The 15,547-nt window shown below is 48.0% G+C and overlaps 1 protein-coding gene across 1 annotated transcript; it reads left to right on the forward strand.

Annotated features, from left to right (window-relative positions):
• Positions 1-240: 240 nt before the first annotated feature.
• spred3 (sprouty related EVH1 domain containing 3) lies at positions 241-14,437 on the forward strand. Its single transcript, XM_071360263.1, has 5 exons — positions 241-506; positions 3,744-3,909; positions 4,218-4,448; positions 10,597-10,761; positions 13,382-14,437. The coding sequence occupies exons 1-5, from the start codon at positions 496-498 to the stop codon at positions 14,414-14,416; spliced, it is 1,608 nt and encodes a 535-aa protein (XP_071216364.1). The 5' UTR covers positions 241-495; the 3' UTR covers positions 14,417-14,437.
• Positions 14,438-15,547: the final 1,110 nt, after the last annotated feature.

The following is a 15,547-nucleotide window of genomic DNA, read 5'->3' on the forward strand; positions in this document are numbered from 1 at the left end:
GAAAGAGGGAGGGAGGGAGAGGGAGTGATTTAGAGAAAGAGGGAGGGAGGGAGAGGGAGTGATTTAGAGAAAGAGGGAGGGAGGGAGAGGGAGTGATTTGGAGAAAGAGGGAGGGAGGGAGAGGGAGTGATTTAGAAAAGGAGGAGGGAGTGATTTAGAGAAAGAGGGAGGGAGGGAGAGGGAGTGATTTAGAGAAAGAGGGAGGGAGGGAGAGGGAGTGATTTAGAGAAAGAGGGAGGGAGGATGCTACCGCTTCTGCCAGCGGAAAATGGCTGCTGCAACCCAAGTCCATCCTGATACACAGAAACGACGTAAAGGTGGAGAGAGAGAGAGAGAGAGGAGAGAAGGATTAGAAAATGAGAGCAGAGAGTGAGATAGAACGAGAGAGTGACAGAGTGAGGGTGTGAGTGTCCGCGTGTGTGTTCTGGCGAAGGGGGGGATCTAAAGGACAGGGATACCGGGGCAGGGAGCTCGAAGCAGCGGCTACACCGAGACATGGAGGGCGAGTAAGTCCTTATCTTTTTTTTTATTTCATACGATATTACACGAAATCAATTTAGCTTGGTCATTACATTAATCTCTGATAAGCACCGATGTTACACAAGAAGGCAACCTCAGGATAGACAAAGGTACAGTCTATTGATATAGTTGAGGATAAACACCATTACGTAGTCTTGAATCAACAGTATACAGCCCCATTCCCGATATATTCATGCAAATATGTGATAAATATGTATATATATGATTAGGGTTACATGGGGGCTACAATATTAAACGGTGTAAAGACAGGATTCAATATCTTATCAAAGACAACACGTCTTCTAATCGAATGATAAAAACCCACTGTGCGAACTACCAGGTAATAGTCACGCAGTGGCGAGGACTTCTATTTAACCGTTAAATAAATCAGTCAACGTGTAAAATGTATTGGAAGAAATTGACAAAATATGGCGAGTTTTGGCCAAGCTCTCATTCACAGACACAGGATCCGGTAAACCTAGGGAGGGATGTTGGCGATGGGATTTTTTTTATCAACGCGTCTCGGGTTTCATTATGATTTTTAAAGCCCAACTTTATGAATGAAATGTGATTTTTCTCTCGTCCTCTTCCTCAACCCCTCCTCTCCTTCCCTTTTCTCGTCGCCCCCTCCCCCCATCTATCGCTCCCTCTTTCTATCCTCGCACCCACTCATCTCTCCCTTTTTTTCCCAAACGATTGCATTTTTTCCCCTTCGAGATATTGCAGGTTAAACCGCTGTGTTCTTTTATTGTATTTCATTCATAAAATAAGTAATATCAGGATGTGTTAGCGAGCGAGTGCGTATAGCAGCGTAGTGTGTGATGAGCAGGCAGTAGAGGGAGAGAGGAGAACGCAATGTTTTCACAATTATTGCAACAATAATGGGAATCGTATGTAATACAAAATGTAACGATATGATGCCCTGTGTCTTAGCAGTTCTGTCGATCCACGGTGATGGAATTTAAAACAGTCATTCATTGTGCATCTGGCGGACTAGAGGAGAAGGAGAGGGTTGTGTTGCGAGGTACAGGGCCTCGCTCGGATGGCGAATGGGCGCGTTCATTGATACATCTGGGAAACAATTATTCTTGCTCCCAACTCCCATTCGGTCATTTTCGCCTTGCCTCTATATGTCTTTCATTCCGTGCCATTTCCCCCGTGACACTACATTACTCAGGAATAAGAGTAAACCCTGATATGGTTTATTTACATATTTTTTTTTTGTAACTGTATAATAATATAATATTCAGTCCCAACTGTTCTGTGTTCATTGGTGCAGTCATCACATCCTAGGCGAGATTAGATTTACCTTGTTCACGTGACCGTCCATTATAAAAACCTGGCTGTTTCCGTCCTTTCCTACCATTGATATCTACGGTGGGGCTCGTAGTCCAGTAGTGTGCTTCTGCTATGCTTCTATAGGAGTAGACCCACTGAGGTTAGGAAATAGACAAACATCATGACTACAAATAAATACATGTAAAATGGAGGAGTGCTTTTAAAAAATAATAATAATAATAATAAATCTTCACGTTTTGAAACATGAGAAGGATGTTGATAAAACAGTTAGGTTTCCGGAGAGACACAGCGGTCTGAGACACTGCATCTCAGTGCTTGAGGCGTCACTACAGACAACCTGGTTTGAATCCAGGCTGTAGCACGAACCGGCTGTGATTGGGAGTCCCATAGGGTGGCGCACAATTGGCCCAGCGTCGTCCAGGTTTGGCCGGAGTAGGCCGTCATTGTAAATAAGAATTTGTTCTGAACTGACTTGCCTAGTTAAATAAAGGTTAAATAGATATATTTTTAAGTGATGCTTGATATCGTAGCCAGTGTCAACAGACCATAGCATGATTATGTTGTAATTTGTACCATGGATTGTATGTTCTCGCTCTCTCTGCCTGTCGCTCTCTCTCTCTCTTCCCCCCCCTCTCTCTCTCTCTCTCTCTCCCTCTCTCTCTCTCTCTTTATCTCTCTCTCTGCCTGTCGCTCGCTCTCTCTGTCTCTCTCTCTCTCTGCCTGTCGCTCTCTCTCTGCCTGTCGCTCTCTCTCTCGCTCTCTTTCTCTGCCTGTCGCTCTCTTTCTCTCTCTCTCTGCCTGTCGCTCTCTCTCTCTCTGCATGTCGCTCTCTCTCTCTGCCTGTCGCTCTCTCTCTTTCTCTCTCTCTCTGCCTGTCGCGCTCTCTCTCTCTCTGCCTGTTGCTATCTCTCTTTGCCTGTCGCTCTCTCTCTGCCTGTCGCTCGCGCTCTCTCTCTCTCTGCCTGTCTATAATCTCTCTGTCTGTCGCTCTCTCTTCCTTATAATCTGTCTGCCTGTCTATAATATCTCTATCTGTCACTCTCTCTCTGCCTGTCTATAATCTTTCTCTGTCGCTCTCTCATCCTTATAATCTCTGTCTGTCTATAATCTCTATGCCTGTCGCTTTCTCTCTCTCTCTGTCTATAATCTCTCTGTCTATAATCTCTTTCTCTCTGTCTATAATATATCTCTCTGTTTATAATCTCTCTCTGTCTATAATCTCTCTCGCTGCCTGTCTGTCGCTCTCTCTCTCTGTCGCTCTCCCTCTCTCTGTCTGTCTATATCTCTCTCTGTCTTTATATCTCTGCCTATATCTCTCTCTGTCTATAATCTCTTTGTCTATATCTCTCTCTGTCTTTATATCTCTCTCTGTCTATATCTCTCTCTGTCGCTCTCCCTCTCTCTGTCTGTCGCTATCTCTCTCTGTCTATAATCTCTCTGTCTATATCTCTCTCTGTCTATAATCTCTTTGTCTATATCTCTCTCTGTCTATAATCTCTCTGTCTTTATCTCTCTCTGTCTATAATCTCTCTGTCTTTATATCTCTGTCTATAATCTCTGTCTTTATCTCTCTCTGTCTTTATATCTCTGTCCATCTTCCTGCCTTACTCTCTCTCTGCATATGAATGCTTATTCATTTGTTAAAATAGGTATGAACTTGTAAGAACTTTCCTACTCTGTTCATTTCATGTTTGACCAGTTGCCTCCGCCCCTTTGTAAAGGCAGCGATCAAATTGTATTACATAGGGTGGTTGTGGTTCTAATTGTTTCTCTCCTTTTCAACTGTGTGTGTGTGTGTGTGTGTGTGCGTGTGTATGAATTAATTTGTGCATAAATGTTTGTGTATGGTATTTGAATGTGTGTGTTCTGTACAGTGTGTGTGTGAGTATCATTGTGTCGTCTAATCTCCTCTCGTCTCTCCTCAGTGTGCGTGTTCGAGCCGTGGTGATGACGCGTGACGACTCCAGTGGCGGCTGGGTACCCCTGGGGGGCGGCGGCCTCAGTCACGTGGTAATATGTAAGGGGAGGAGCCATGAAGGCAGGGGGCGGAGAGAATACATTGTACGCGGAGAGCGGCTACGCGACCGAGCAGTGAGTCTGTGTGTCACGCCTGTCTTCAGTGCTGGGTCACCCGAGGACTAGTCCATTGGTTCCGTTGTATGAGGCAAACTAAAGCAAACACAGTGGAAGTATTGTGAACGTATTTGACTAATGTATCCGATAACGATATGGTACAGCGTTTTGTGGGAGCTCTTGTTTTTGGAGGACCGTAGATCGTTGGTGCAGTGATCCCTTCTACATCCCCCTCTGTGTGTGTGTGTGTGTGTGTGTGTGTGTGTGTGTGTGTGTGTGTGTGTGTGTGTGTGTGTGTGTGTGTGTGTGTGTGTGTGTGTATATAGCCGGTGCTGGAGTGTGCTGTGCAGAAGGGGCTGGTCTACAACAAAGTGAACCCTATCTTTCATCACTGGCGCGTGGAGGAACGTAAGTTTGGCCTGACGTTCCAGAGTCCTGCTGACGCCATCTCCTTCGAGCGCGGCCTACAGGCAGTCATCGATAAACTGGAACGCGGCTCTGAATCTCCTTCCTCCTCCACGCCTGAAGAGGGCGACACTGAGGACGATGGTCAAGCAGTGAGTGGCTTCATCCTTTTATACAGATCCAGGATCAGATTAGATCCAGGATCAGATTAGATCCAGGATCAGATTAGATCCAGGATCAGATTAGATCCAGGATCAGATTAGATCCAGGATCAGATTAGATCCAGGATCAGATTAGATCCAGGATCTGTTTAGCGGAGTTTAGTTTCCTTTATTCAATGTTGTTCTGAGGGCAGAACGAATGTGATTGGTTCAATTAATAATCAGTGGGCGGGAGCATACAGAGATTGTGTTGTTCACTCTCTGTCGGTCCTGGATCAAGACGGTCATGTGATTGTGTCAGTCCTGGATCAAGACGGTCATGTGATTGTGTCGGTCCTGGATCAAGACGGTCATGTGATTGTGTCGGTCCTGGATCAAGACGGTCATGTGATTGTGTCGGTCCTGGATCAAGACGGTCATGTGATTGTGTCGGTCCTGGATCAAGACGGTCATGTGATTGTGTCGGTCCTGGATCAAGACGGTCATGTGATTGTGTCGGTCCTGGATCAAGACGGTCATGTGATTGTGTCGGTCCTGGATCAAGACGGTCATGTGATTGTGTCCGTCCTGGATCAAGACGGTCATGTGATTGTGTCGGTCCTGGATCAAGACGGTCATGTGATTGTGTCGGTCCTGGATCAAGACGGTCATGTGATTGTGTCCGTCCTGGATTATGTTGTGTACTGAGAATGGAATGTACATGAATGTGCAGTCTGTCTCCGACTGTGGTAAATGTGTGATGAGCTGTAGCATACAAATAGAAACTATTTTCTAAATATCTAGATTATATTTCTGGGAGTTGTAGTGTGTGTCAGTCTACATTGACCTCTGACCTGTAGTTTGATGATGTCAGTACCATACAGGAAGTGAGTCATCAAAATTCTGAGGGGTAGATCTCAGTTTGCATTTTGACTGCGAAAGTGATCTTGACTCAGAAAAGGTTGGTGACCACTGATTGGCCGAAATGCTTAAGGGTATTTTTCCATAGATAGTTAATTTTATTAAAAAGACACAAGGTGTGACTATATGTACTGAGCTTGTAAAATGTATTTACATCTTTTTATTTCACCTTTATTTAACCAGGTAGACTAGTTGAGAACAAGTTCTCATTTGCAACTGCGACCTGGCCAAGATAAAGCAAAGCAATTTGACACATACAACAACACACAGTTACACATGGAATAAACAAAACATACACTAGAAAAAAAGATAACAAAAAGTCTATATACAGTGTGTGCAAATGAGGTAAGATAATAAATAGGTCATAGTGGCAAAGTAATTACAATATAGCAATTCAACACTGGAATGGTAGATGTGCAGAAGATGAATGTGCAAGTAGAGATACTGGGGTGCAAAGGAGCGAGATAAATAAATAAATGCATTATGGGGATGAGGTAGTTGGATGGGCTATGTTACAGGTGCAGTGATCTGTGAGCTGCTCTGACAGCTGGTGCTTAAAGCTAGTGAGGGAGATGTGTCTCCAGCTTCAGTGATTTTTGCAATTCGTTCCAGTCATTGGCAACAGAGAACTGGAAGGAAAGGCGACCAAAGGAGGAATTGACTTTGGGGATGACCAGTGAAATATACCTGCTGGAGCGTGTGCTACTGGTGGGTGCTGCTATAGTGACCAGTGAGCTGAGATAAGGCGGGGCTTTACCTAGCAAAGACTTATAGATGACCTGGAGCCAGTGGGTTTGGTGACGAGTATGAAGCGAGGGCCAGCCAACGAGAGCGTACTGGTCGCAGTGGTGGGTAGTATATGGGGCTTTGGTGACAAAACGGATGGCACTGTGATAGACTGCATCCAATTTACTGAGTAGAGTGTTGGAGGCTATTTTGTAAATGACATCGCCGAAGTCGAGGATCGGTAGGATAGTCAGTTTTACGAGGGTATTTTTGGCAGCATGAGTGAAGGAGGCTTTGTTGCGATATAGGAAGCCAATTCTAGATTTAACTTTGGATTGGAGATGTTTAATGTGAGTCTGGAAGGAGAGTTTACAGGTATTTGTAGTTGTCCACGTATTCTAAGTCAGAGCCGTCCAGAGTAGTGATGCTGGACAGGCGAGCAGGTGCGGGCAACGATCGATTGAAAATGCTTTAAGCACGCTGTTTGATTAAATAATTAAGACACGCAAATGACTCAAGAGGGAGACAGAGATCTAGATAACAGGAATAAACCTGTTCCCGACCACCATCCTCCTCTTGCTGCTGCTGGTGGTCTTTTCAGTTTCTGTCATTCTGCCGAAGTTGCCAGTAATAGGCTACACCGGCGGGTCGGCAACCTTTTCCATTCAGAGTGCCAATTTATCCTACCGTTTCTACCGATTTGCATGCCAGTTATGATTTTCATATGCACATTTCATTTAGAATAGTCTTTCTAATCTCAAAATCATTATCATGTGGTTAATCTACATTCTATCAAAATGAAAATGATACAAATATTAAAGTAACAGGTTAGTAATGAGACTATTTACAAGGGGTACAGGTTAGTAATGAGGCTATAAACAGGGGGTACAGGTTAGTAATGAGACTATATACAGGGGGTACAGGTTAGTAATGAGACTATATACAGTGGGTACAGGTTAGTAATGAGACTATATACAGGGGGTACAGGTTAGTAATGAGACTATATACAGGGGGTACAGGTTAGTAATGAGACTATATACAGGGGGTACAGGTTAGTAATGAGACTATATACAGGGGGTACAGGTTAGTAATGAGACTGTATACAGGGGTACAGGTTAGTAATGAGGCTATATACAGGGGGTACAGGTTAGTAATGAGACTATATACAGGGGTACAGGTTAGTAATGAGACTATATACAGGGGTACAGGTTAGTAATGAGACTATATACATGGGGTACAGGTTAGTAATGAGACTATTTACAGGGGGTACAGGTTAGTAATGAGACTATTTACAGGGGGTACAGGTTAGTAATGAGACTATATACAGGGGGTACAGGTTAGTAATGAGACTATTTACAGGGGGTACAGGTTAGTAATGAGACTATTTACAGGGGGTACAGGTTAGTAATGAGACTATTTACAGGGGGTACAGGTTAGTAATGAGACTATATACAGGGGGTACAGGTTAGTAATGAGACTATTTACAGGGGTACAGGTTAGTAATGAGACTATATACAGGGGTACAGGTTAGTAATGAGGCTATATACAGTGGTACAGGTTAGTAATGAGGCTATATACAGGGGTACAGGTTAGTAATGAGGCTATATACAGTGGTACAGGTTAGTAATGAGGCTATATACAGGGGTACAGGTTAGTAATGAGACTATATACATGGGGTACAGGTTAGTAATGAGACTATATACAGGGGGTACAGGTTAGTAATGAGACTATTTACAGGGGGTACAGGTTAGTAATGAGACTATATACAGGGGGTACAGGTTAGTAATGAGGCTATATACAGGGGGTACAGGTTAGTAATGAGACTATATACAGGGGTTACAGGTTAGTAATGAGACTATATACAGGGGTTACAGGTTAGTAATGAGACTATATACAGGGGGTACAGGTTAGTAATGAGGCTATATACAGGGGGTACAGGTTAGTAATGAGACTATATACAGGGGGTACAGGTTAGTAATGCGACTATTTACAGGGGGTACAGGTTAGTAATGAGACTATATACAGGGGGTACAGGTTAGTAATGAGACTATATACAGGGGTACAGGTTAGTAATGAGACTATATACAGGGGGTACCGAGTCAATGTGTAGAGGTACAGGTTAGTAATGAGACTATATACAGGGGGTACAGGTTAGTAATGAGACTATATATAGGTGGTACCGAGTCAATGTGTAGAGGTACAGGTTAGTAATGAGGCTATATACAGGGGTACAGGTTAGTAATGAGGCTATATACAGGGGTACAGGTTAGTAATGAGACTATATACAGGGGGTACAGGTTAGTAATGAGACTATTTACAGGGGGTACAGGTTAGTAATGAGACTATATACAGGGGGTACAGGTTAGTAATGAGACTATTTACAGGGGGTACATGTTAGTAATGAGACTACTAACCTGTACCCCCTGTATATAATGAGACTATATACAGGGGGCACCGGTACCGAGTCAGTGTGCAGGGGTACAGGTTAGTAATGAGACTATATACAGGGGGCACCGGTACCGAGTCAGTGTGCAGGGGTACAGGTTAGTAATGAGACTATATACAGGGGGTACAGGTTAGTAATGAGATTATATACAGGGGGTACAGGTTAGTAATGCGACTATTTACAGGGGGTACAGGTTAGTAATGAGACTATATACAGGGGGTACAGGTTAGTAATGAGACTATGTACAGGTTAGTAATGAGGCTATATACAGGGGGTACAGGTTAGTAATGAGACTATATACAGGGGGTACAGGTTAGTAATGAGACTATATACAGGGGGTACAGGTTAGTAATGAGACTATGTACAGGTTAGTAATGAGGCTATATACAGGGGGTACAGGTTAGTAATGAGACTATATACAGGGGGTACAGGTTAGTAATGAGGCTATATACAGGGGGTACAGGTTAGTAATGAGGCTATATACAGGGGGTACAGGTTAGTAATGAGGCTATATACAGGGGGTACAGGTTAGTAATGAGACTATTTACAGGGGGTACATGTTAGTAATGAGACTATATACAGGGAGTACAGGTTAGTAATGAGACTATATACAGGGGGCACCGGTACCGAGTCAGTGTGCAGGGGTACAGGTTAGTAATGAGACTATATACAGGGGTACAGGTTAGTAATGAGACTATATACAGGGGGTACAGGTTAGTAATGAGGCTATATACAGGGGGTACAGGTTAGTAATGAGGCTATATACAGGGGTACAGGTTAGTAATGAGACTATATACAGGGGTACAGGTTAGTAATGAGGCTATATACAGGGGTACAGGTTAGTAATGAGGCTATATACAGGGGTACAGGTTAGTAATGAGGCTATATACAGGGGGTACAGGTTAGTAATGAGGCTATATACAGAGGGTACAGGTTAGTCCAGGTAATTTGTACATCTAGGTGGGGGTAAAGTGACTATACATAGATAAAACATTTTAAAAAACAGCGAGTAGAAGCAGCAGCGTATAAAAAGGGGGGGGTCAATGTAAATATTCTGGGTAGCCATTTGATTAGCTGTTCAGGAGTCTTATGGCTTGGGAGTAGAAGCTGTTCAGGAGTCTTATGGCTTGGGGGTAGAAGCTGTTCAGGAGTCTTATGGCTTGGGGGTAGAAGCTGTTCAGGAGTCTTATGGCTTGGGAGTAGAAGCTGTTCAGGAGTCTTATGGCTTGGTGGTAGAAGCTGTTCAGGAGTCTTATGACTTGGGGGGTAGAAGCTGTTCAGGAGTCTTATGGCTTGGGGGTAGAAGCTGTTCAGGAGTCTTATGGCTTGGGAGTAGAAGCTGTTCAGGAGTCTTATGACTTGGGGGGTAGAAGCTGTTCAGGAGTCTTATGGCTTGGGGGTAGAAGCTGTTCAGGAGTCTTATGGCTTGGGGGTAGAAGCTGTTCAGGAGTCTTATGGCTTGGGGGGTAGAATCTGTTCAGGAGTCTTATGGCTTGGGGGTAGAAGCTGTTCAGGAGTCTTGTGGCTTGGGGGTAGAAGCTGTTTAGAAGCCTTTTGGACCTAGACTTGGCTTTCCGGCACCGCTTGCCGTGCGGTAGCAGAGACAACAGTCTATGACTAGGGTGGCTGGAATCTTCATACATTTTTAGGGCCTCCTTCTGACACCGCCTAGTATAGAGGTCCTGGATGGCAGGAAGCTTGGCCCCAGTGATGTACTGTGCCGTACGCACTTGCGTCTGTAGTGCCTTGCAGTCGGAGCCCAAGCAGTTGCCAAACCAGTCAGGATGCTCTCGATGGTGAATCTGTGGAGGATCTGAGGACCCATGCTAAATCTTTTCAGTCTCCTGAGGGGGAAAACGTGTTGTCGTGCCCTCTTCACAACTGTCTTGGTGTGTTTGGACCATGATGGTTTGTTGTTGATGTGGACACCAATGAACTTGAAGCTTTCAACCTGCTCCACTACAGCCCACTGATGACCTCTGACCTGTAGTGTGTCGGTCTACAGTGTGATTACCTGTTGTGTGTGTCTGTCTACATGACCTCTGACCTGTACTTTGATGATGTCAGTCCCATACAGGAAGTGAGTCCTCTTCCAACAGCCGGAAGGAGATGCTTCCCAAGCCCGTCACCATAGTAACCAGCGAGTCCTCCTCCACCTGCTTCGTACGCTCCACCTCCGAGGAGTTTAGCTTCGGAGCGTCCCACACGCTCACCACCACCACACCTGCCCAGGTAAAGACTAGAACACACCTCACCACTACTACTACTGCCCAGGTAAAGACTAGAACACACCTCACCACTACTACTACTGCCCAGGTAAAGACTAGAACACACCTCACCACTACTACTACTGCCCAGGTAAAGACTAGAACACACCTCACTACTACTACTACTACTGCCCAGGTAAAGACTAGAACACACCTCACCACCACTACTGCTACTACTACTACTGCCCAGGTAAAGACTAGAACACACCTCACCACTACTACTACTGCCCAGGTAAAGACTAGAACACACCTCACCACTACTACTACTGCCCAGGTAAAGACTAGAACACACCTCACCACTACTACTACTGCCCAGGTAAAGACTAGAACACACCTCACCACTACTACTACTGCCCAGGTAAAGACTAGAACACACCTCACCACTACTACTACTGCCCAGGTAAAGACTAGAACACACCTCACCACTACTACTACTGCCCAGGTAAAGACTAGAACACACCTCACCACTACTACTACTGCCCAGGTAAAGACTAGAACACACCTCACTACTACTACTACTACTGCCCAGGTAAAGACTAGAACACACCTCACCACCACTACTGCTACTACTACTACTGCCCAGGTAAAGACTAGAACACACCCCACCACTACTACTACTACTACTGCCCAGGTAAAGACTAGAACACACCTCACCACTACTACTACTACTACTGCCCAGGTAAAGACTAGAACACACCTCACCACTACTACTACTGCCCAGGTAAAGACTAGTACACACCTCACTACTACTACTACTGCCCAGGTAAAGACTAGAACACACCTCACCACTACTACTACTACTACTGCCCAGGTAAAGACTAGAACACACCTCACCACTACTACTACTGCCCAGGTAAAGACTAGAACACACCTCACCACTACTACTACTACTACTGCCCAGGTAAAGACTAGAACACACCTCACCACTACTACAACTGCCCAGGTAAAGACTAGAACACACCTCACTACTACTACTACTACTGCCCAGGTAAAGACTAGAACACACCTCACCACCACTACTACTACTACTACTACTGCCCAGGTAAAGACTAGAACACACCCCACCACTACTACTACTGCCCAGGTAAAGACTAGTACACACCTCACTACTACTACTACTGCCCAGGTAAAGACTAGAACACATCTCACCACTACTACTACTGCCCAGGTAAAGACTAGAACACACCTCACCACTACTACTGCCCAGGTAAAGACTAGAACACACCTCACCACTACTACTACTACTCAGGTAAAGACTAGAACACACCTCACCACTACTACTACTACTGCCCAGGTAAAGACTAGAACACACCTCACCACCACTACTACTACTACTACTACTGCCCAGGTAAAGACTAGAACACACCTCACCACTACTACTACTGCCCAGGTAAAGACTAGAACACACCTCACCACTACTACTACTGCCCAGGTAAAGACTAGAACACACCTCACTACTACTACTACTACTGCCCAGGTAAAGACTAGAACACACTTCACCACTACTACTACTACTGCCCAGGTAAAGACTTGAACACACCCCACCACTACTACTACTACTACTGCCCAGGTAAAGACTAGAACACACCTCACCACTTCTACTACTGCCCAGGTAAAGACTAGAACACACCTCACTACTACTACTACTGCCCAGGTAAAGACTAGAACACACCTCACCACTACTACTACTACTGCCCAGGTAAAGACTAGAACACACCTCACCACTACTACTACTGCCCAGGTAAAGACTAGAACACACCTCACTACTACTACTACTACTGCCCAGGTAAAGACTAGAACACACCTCACCACTACTACTGCCCAGGTAAAGACTAGAACACACCTCACCTACTACTACTGCCCAGGTAAAGACTAGAACACACCTCACCACTACTACTACTGCCCAGGTAAAGACTAGAACACACCTCACCACTTCTACTACTGCCCAGGTAAAGACTAGAACACACCTCACCACTACTACTACTGCCCAGGTAAAGACTAGAACACACCTAACCACTACTACTACTGCCCAGGTAAAGACTAGAACACACCTAACCACTACTACTACTGCCCAGGTAAAGACTAGAACACACCTCACTACTACTACTACTGCCCAGGTAAAGACTAGAACACACCTAACCACTACTACTACTGCCCAGGTAAAGACTAGAACACACCTCACTACTACTACTACTGCCCAGGTAAAGACTAGAACACACCTCACTACCACTACTACTGCCCAGGTAAAGACTAGAACACACCTCACCACTACTACTGCCCAGGTAAAGACTAGAACACACCTCACCACTACTACTACTGCCCAGGTAAAGACTAGAACACATCTCACCACTACTACTACTGCCCAGGTAAAGGCTAGAACACACCTCACCACTACTACAACTGCCCAGGTAAAGACTAGAACACACCTCACCACTACTACTACTGCCCAGGTAAAGACTAGAACACACCTCACCACTACTACTACTACTGCCCAGGTAAAGACTAAAACACACTGCTGGTGATGTGATGGATCCAGATTGCTGTAATTGTTAAGTCTCCTATTCTGATAATCTTCTTCTCTTCAGATCCACACCAGGCCTACGCAGCACCAACTCTCCCAAGTCACCGCTGTATTGAACCCTCCGTCCCCCCCTCCACCTCCTCCTGCTCCCCCCACTCCTCCAAAGGGCCCCCCAGCCTCCTCCCCCCTCTCCCCCACCATCTCTCTACTAGAGGAGGGAGACCTGCGCAGCCTGGACCCCTGTAAGGACCTATGGGGTTCCCGGGGGTACGAGGACTACCGGCGTGCCGGGGCGCAGAGGACCATGGTGGGCGGTCTAACTGGGGGGGTGGTGGTGGGCAGTGGGGGCAGCATACAGGACAAGTCCACAGAGCTGTGTGTGGTCCGCTTTGAGAAGGAGGTGGCAGGGGTGGGTACGGCGGGCTGCGAGGTAACGGTCACTCTGGACAGTAAAGGTTCCCAGCGCCTCTCCTCCTCCTCCTCGCCCACGTGCATGGCCTCCATGCCCAATGCTGTATCTGGAGGCTCGTCGGGCGCCGGCTCGCCCCAAGAGACCGGGAAGGGAAGTCCCTCCCCTTGCTGCATCCACACCTCTCTGGCCACTCCCCGCTCACGGACTCGCAAGCGAGGAGGAGGTGGAGGAGGAGGAGGGGCAGCAGCGGGAGGCGGGGATGGTACCGACGGTGACCCGGCCATCTCCCCAGACGAGGACAGTCCGTGTCCGGCGGGGTCGTCGTGTTCGTCGCGCTGCGTCTACTGCCGCTCCGTGTTCAGCCAATCAGAGAACGGGCGGGGCCGCTGCCGGGACGCCCCCGACCCCGCCCTACACTGCCTGCGCCAGTGGACCTGTGTGTGGTGCGCAGAGAGCCTGCTTTATCACTGTATGTCGGACTCAGAGGGCGAGTTCTGGGAGCCGTGTTCCTGCGAGGACTCTTTAGGGGAGGGCCATCCCCACCCTCTGTGCTGTGCCCGCTGGCTGGCCCTCCTGGTCCTGTCCCTGTTCGTGCCCTGCATGTGCTGCTACCTGCCCCTGCGGGCTTGCCTGCGCTGTGGAGAGAGGTGCGGCTGTTGTGGGGGGAAGCACAAGGCCGTCCGGTGAGGCCAGGCTGGGGAGGCTAGACCCAGGGGGGTTGGGCAGTGGGGAGGGAGAGGGGGCTAGACCCAGGGGGGTTGGCGGTGTTGCGGGGGCTAGACCCAGGGGGGTTGGAAGTTGTTGGGGGGGGCTAGACCCAGGGGGGTTGGAAGTTGTTGGGGGGGGCTAGACCCAGGGGGGTTGGGCAGTGGGGAGGGAGAGGGAGAGGGGGCTTGGAGGTGTTGGGGGGGAGAGACCCAGGGGGGTTGGAGGTGTTGGGGGGGCTAGACCCAGGGGGGTTGGAGGTGTTGGGGGGGCTAGACCCAGGGGGGTTGGAGGGGGGCTAGACCCAGGGGGGTTGGGCAGTGGGGAGGGAGAGGGGGCTTGGAGGTGTTGGGGGGGCTAGACCCAGGGGGGTTGGAGGTGTTGGGGGGCTAGACCCAGGGGGGTTGGAGGTGTTGGGGGGCTAGACCCAGGGGGGGTTGGAGGGGGGCTAGACCCAGGGGGGTTGGAGGTGTTTGGGGGGCTAGACCCAGAGGGGTTGGAGGTGTTGGGGGGGCTAGACCCAGGGGGGTTGGAGGTGTTGGGGGGGCTAGACCCAGGGGGGTTGGAGGTGTTGGGGGGGCTAGACCCAGGGGGGTTGGAGGTGTTGGGGGGGCTAGACCCAGGGGGGTTGGAGGTGTTGGGGGGGCTAGACCCAGGGGGGTTGGAGGTGTTGGGGGGGCTAGACCCAGGGGTGTTGGGGGGTGTTGGGGGGCTAGACCCAGGGGGTTGGGCAGTGGGGAGGGAGAGGGGGCTAGACCCAGAGGGGTTGGAGGTGTTGGGGGGGCTAGACCCAGGGGGGTTGGAGGTGTTGGGGGGGCTAGACCCAGAGGGGTTGGAGGTGTTGGGGGGCTAGACCCAGGGGGGTTGGAGGGGGGCTAGACCCAGGGGGGTTGGAGGTGTTTGGGGGGGCTAGACCCAGGGGGGTTGGAGGGGGGGGGCTAGACCCAGGGGGGTTGGAGGTGTTTAGGGGGCTAGACCCAGGGGGGTTGGAGGGGGGCTAGACCCAGGGGGTTGGATGTTTGTTGGGACTTTGGGGTGAAGAAACAGACTGTATGGAATGGAGGAGATAGAAAGAGAGGGAGCACGGGGGAAGATGAAATGCGCTCTCTCTTT

The sequence above is a fragment of the Salvelinus alpinus genome, chromosome 22, assembly GCF_045679555.1.
Source record: "Salvelinus alpinus chromosome 22, SLU_Salpinus.1, whole genome shotgun sequence".
NCBI lineage: Eukaryota > Metazoa > Chordata > Actinopteri > Salmoniformes > Salmonidae > Salvelinus > Salvelinus alpinus.

Bases quoted from the DNA above. Each gene is read 5' to 3' on its own strand.
- spred3 (XM_071360263.1), top strand. The intron at 3,910-4,217 runs GTGAGTCTGTGT...GTGTGTATATAG, and splicing joins AGCGGCTACGCGACCGAGCA to CCGGTGCTGGAGTGTGCTGT. The intron at 4,449-10,596 runs GTGAGTGGCTTC...TGATGATGTCAG, and splicing joins CTGAGGACGATGGTCAAGCA to TCCCATACAGGAAGTGAGTC.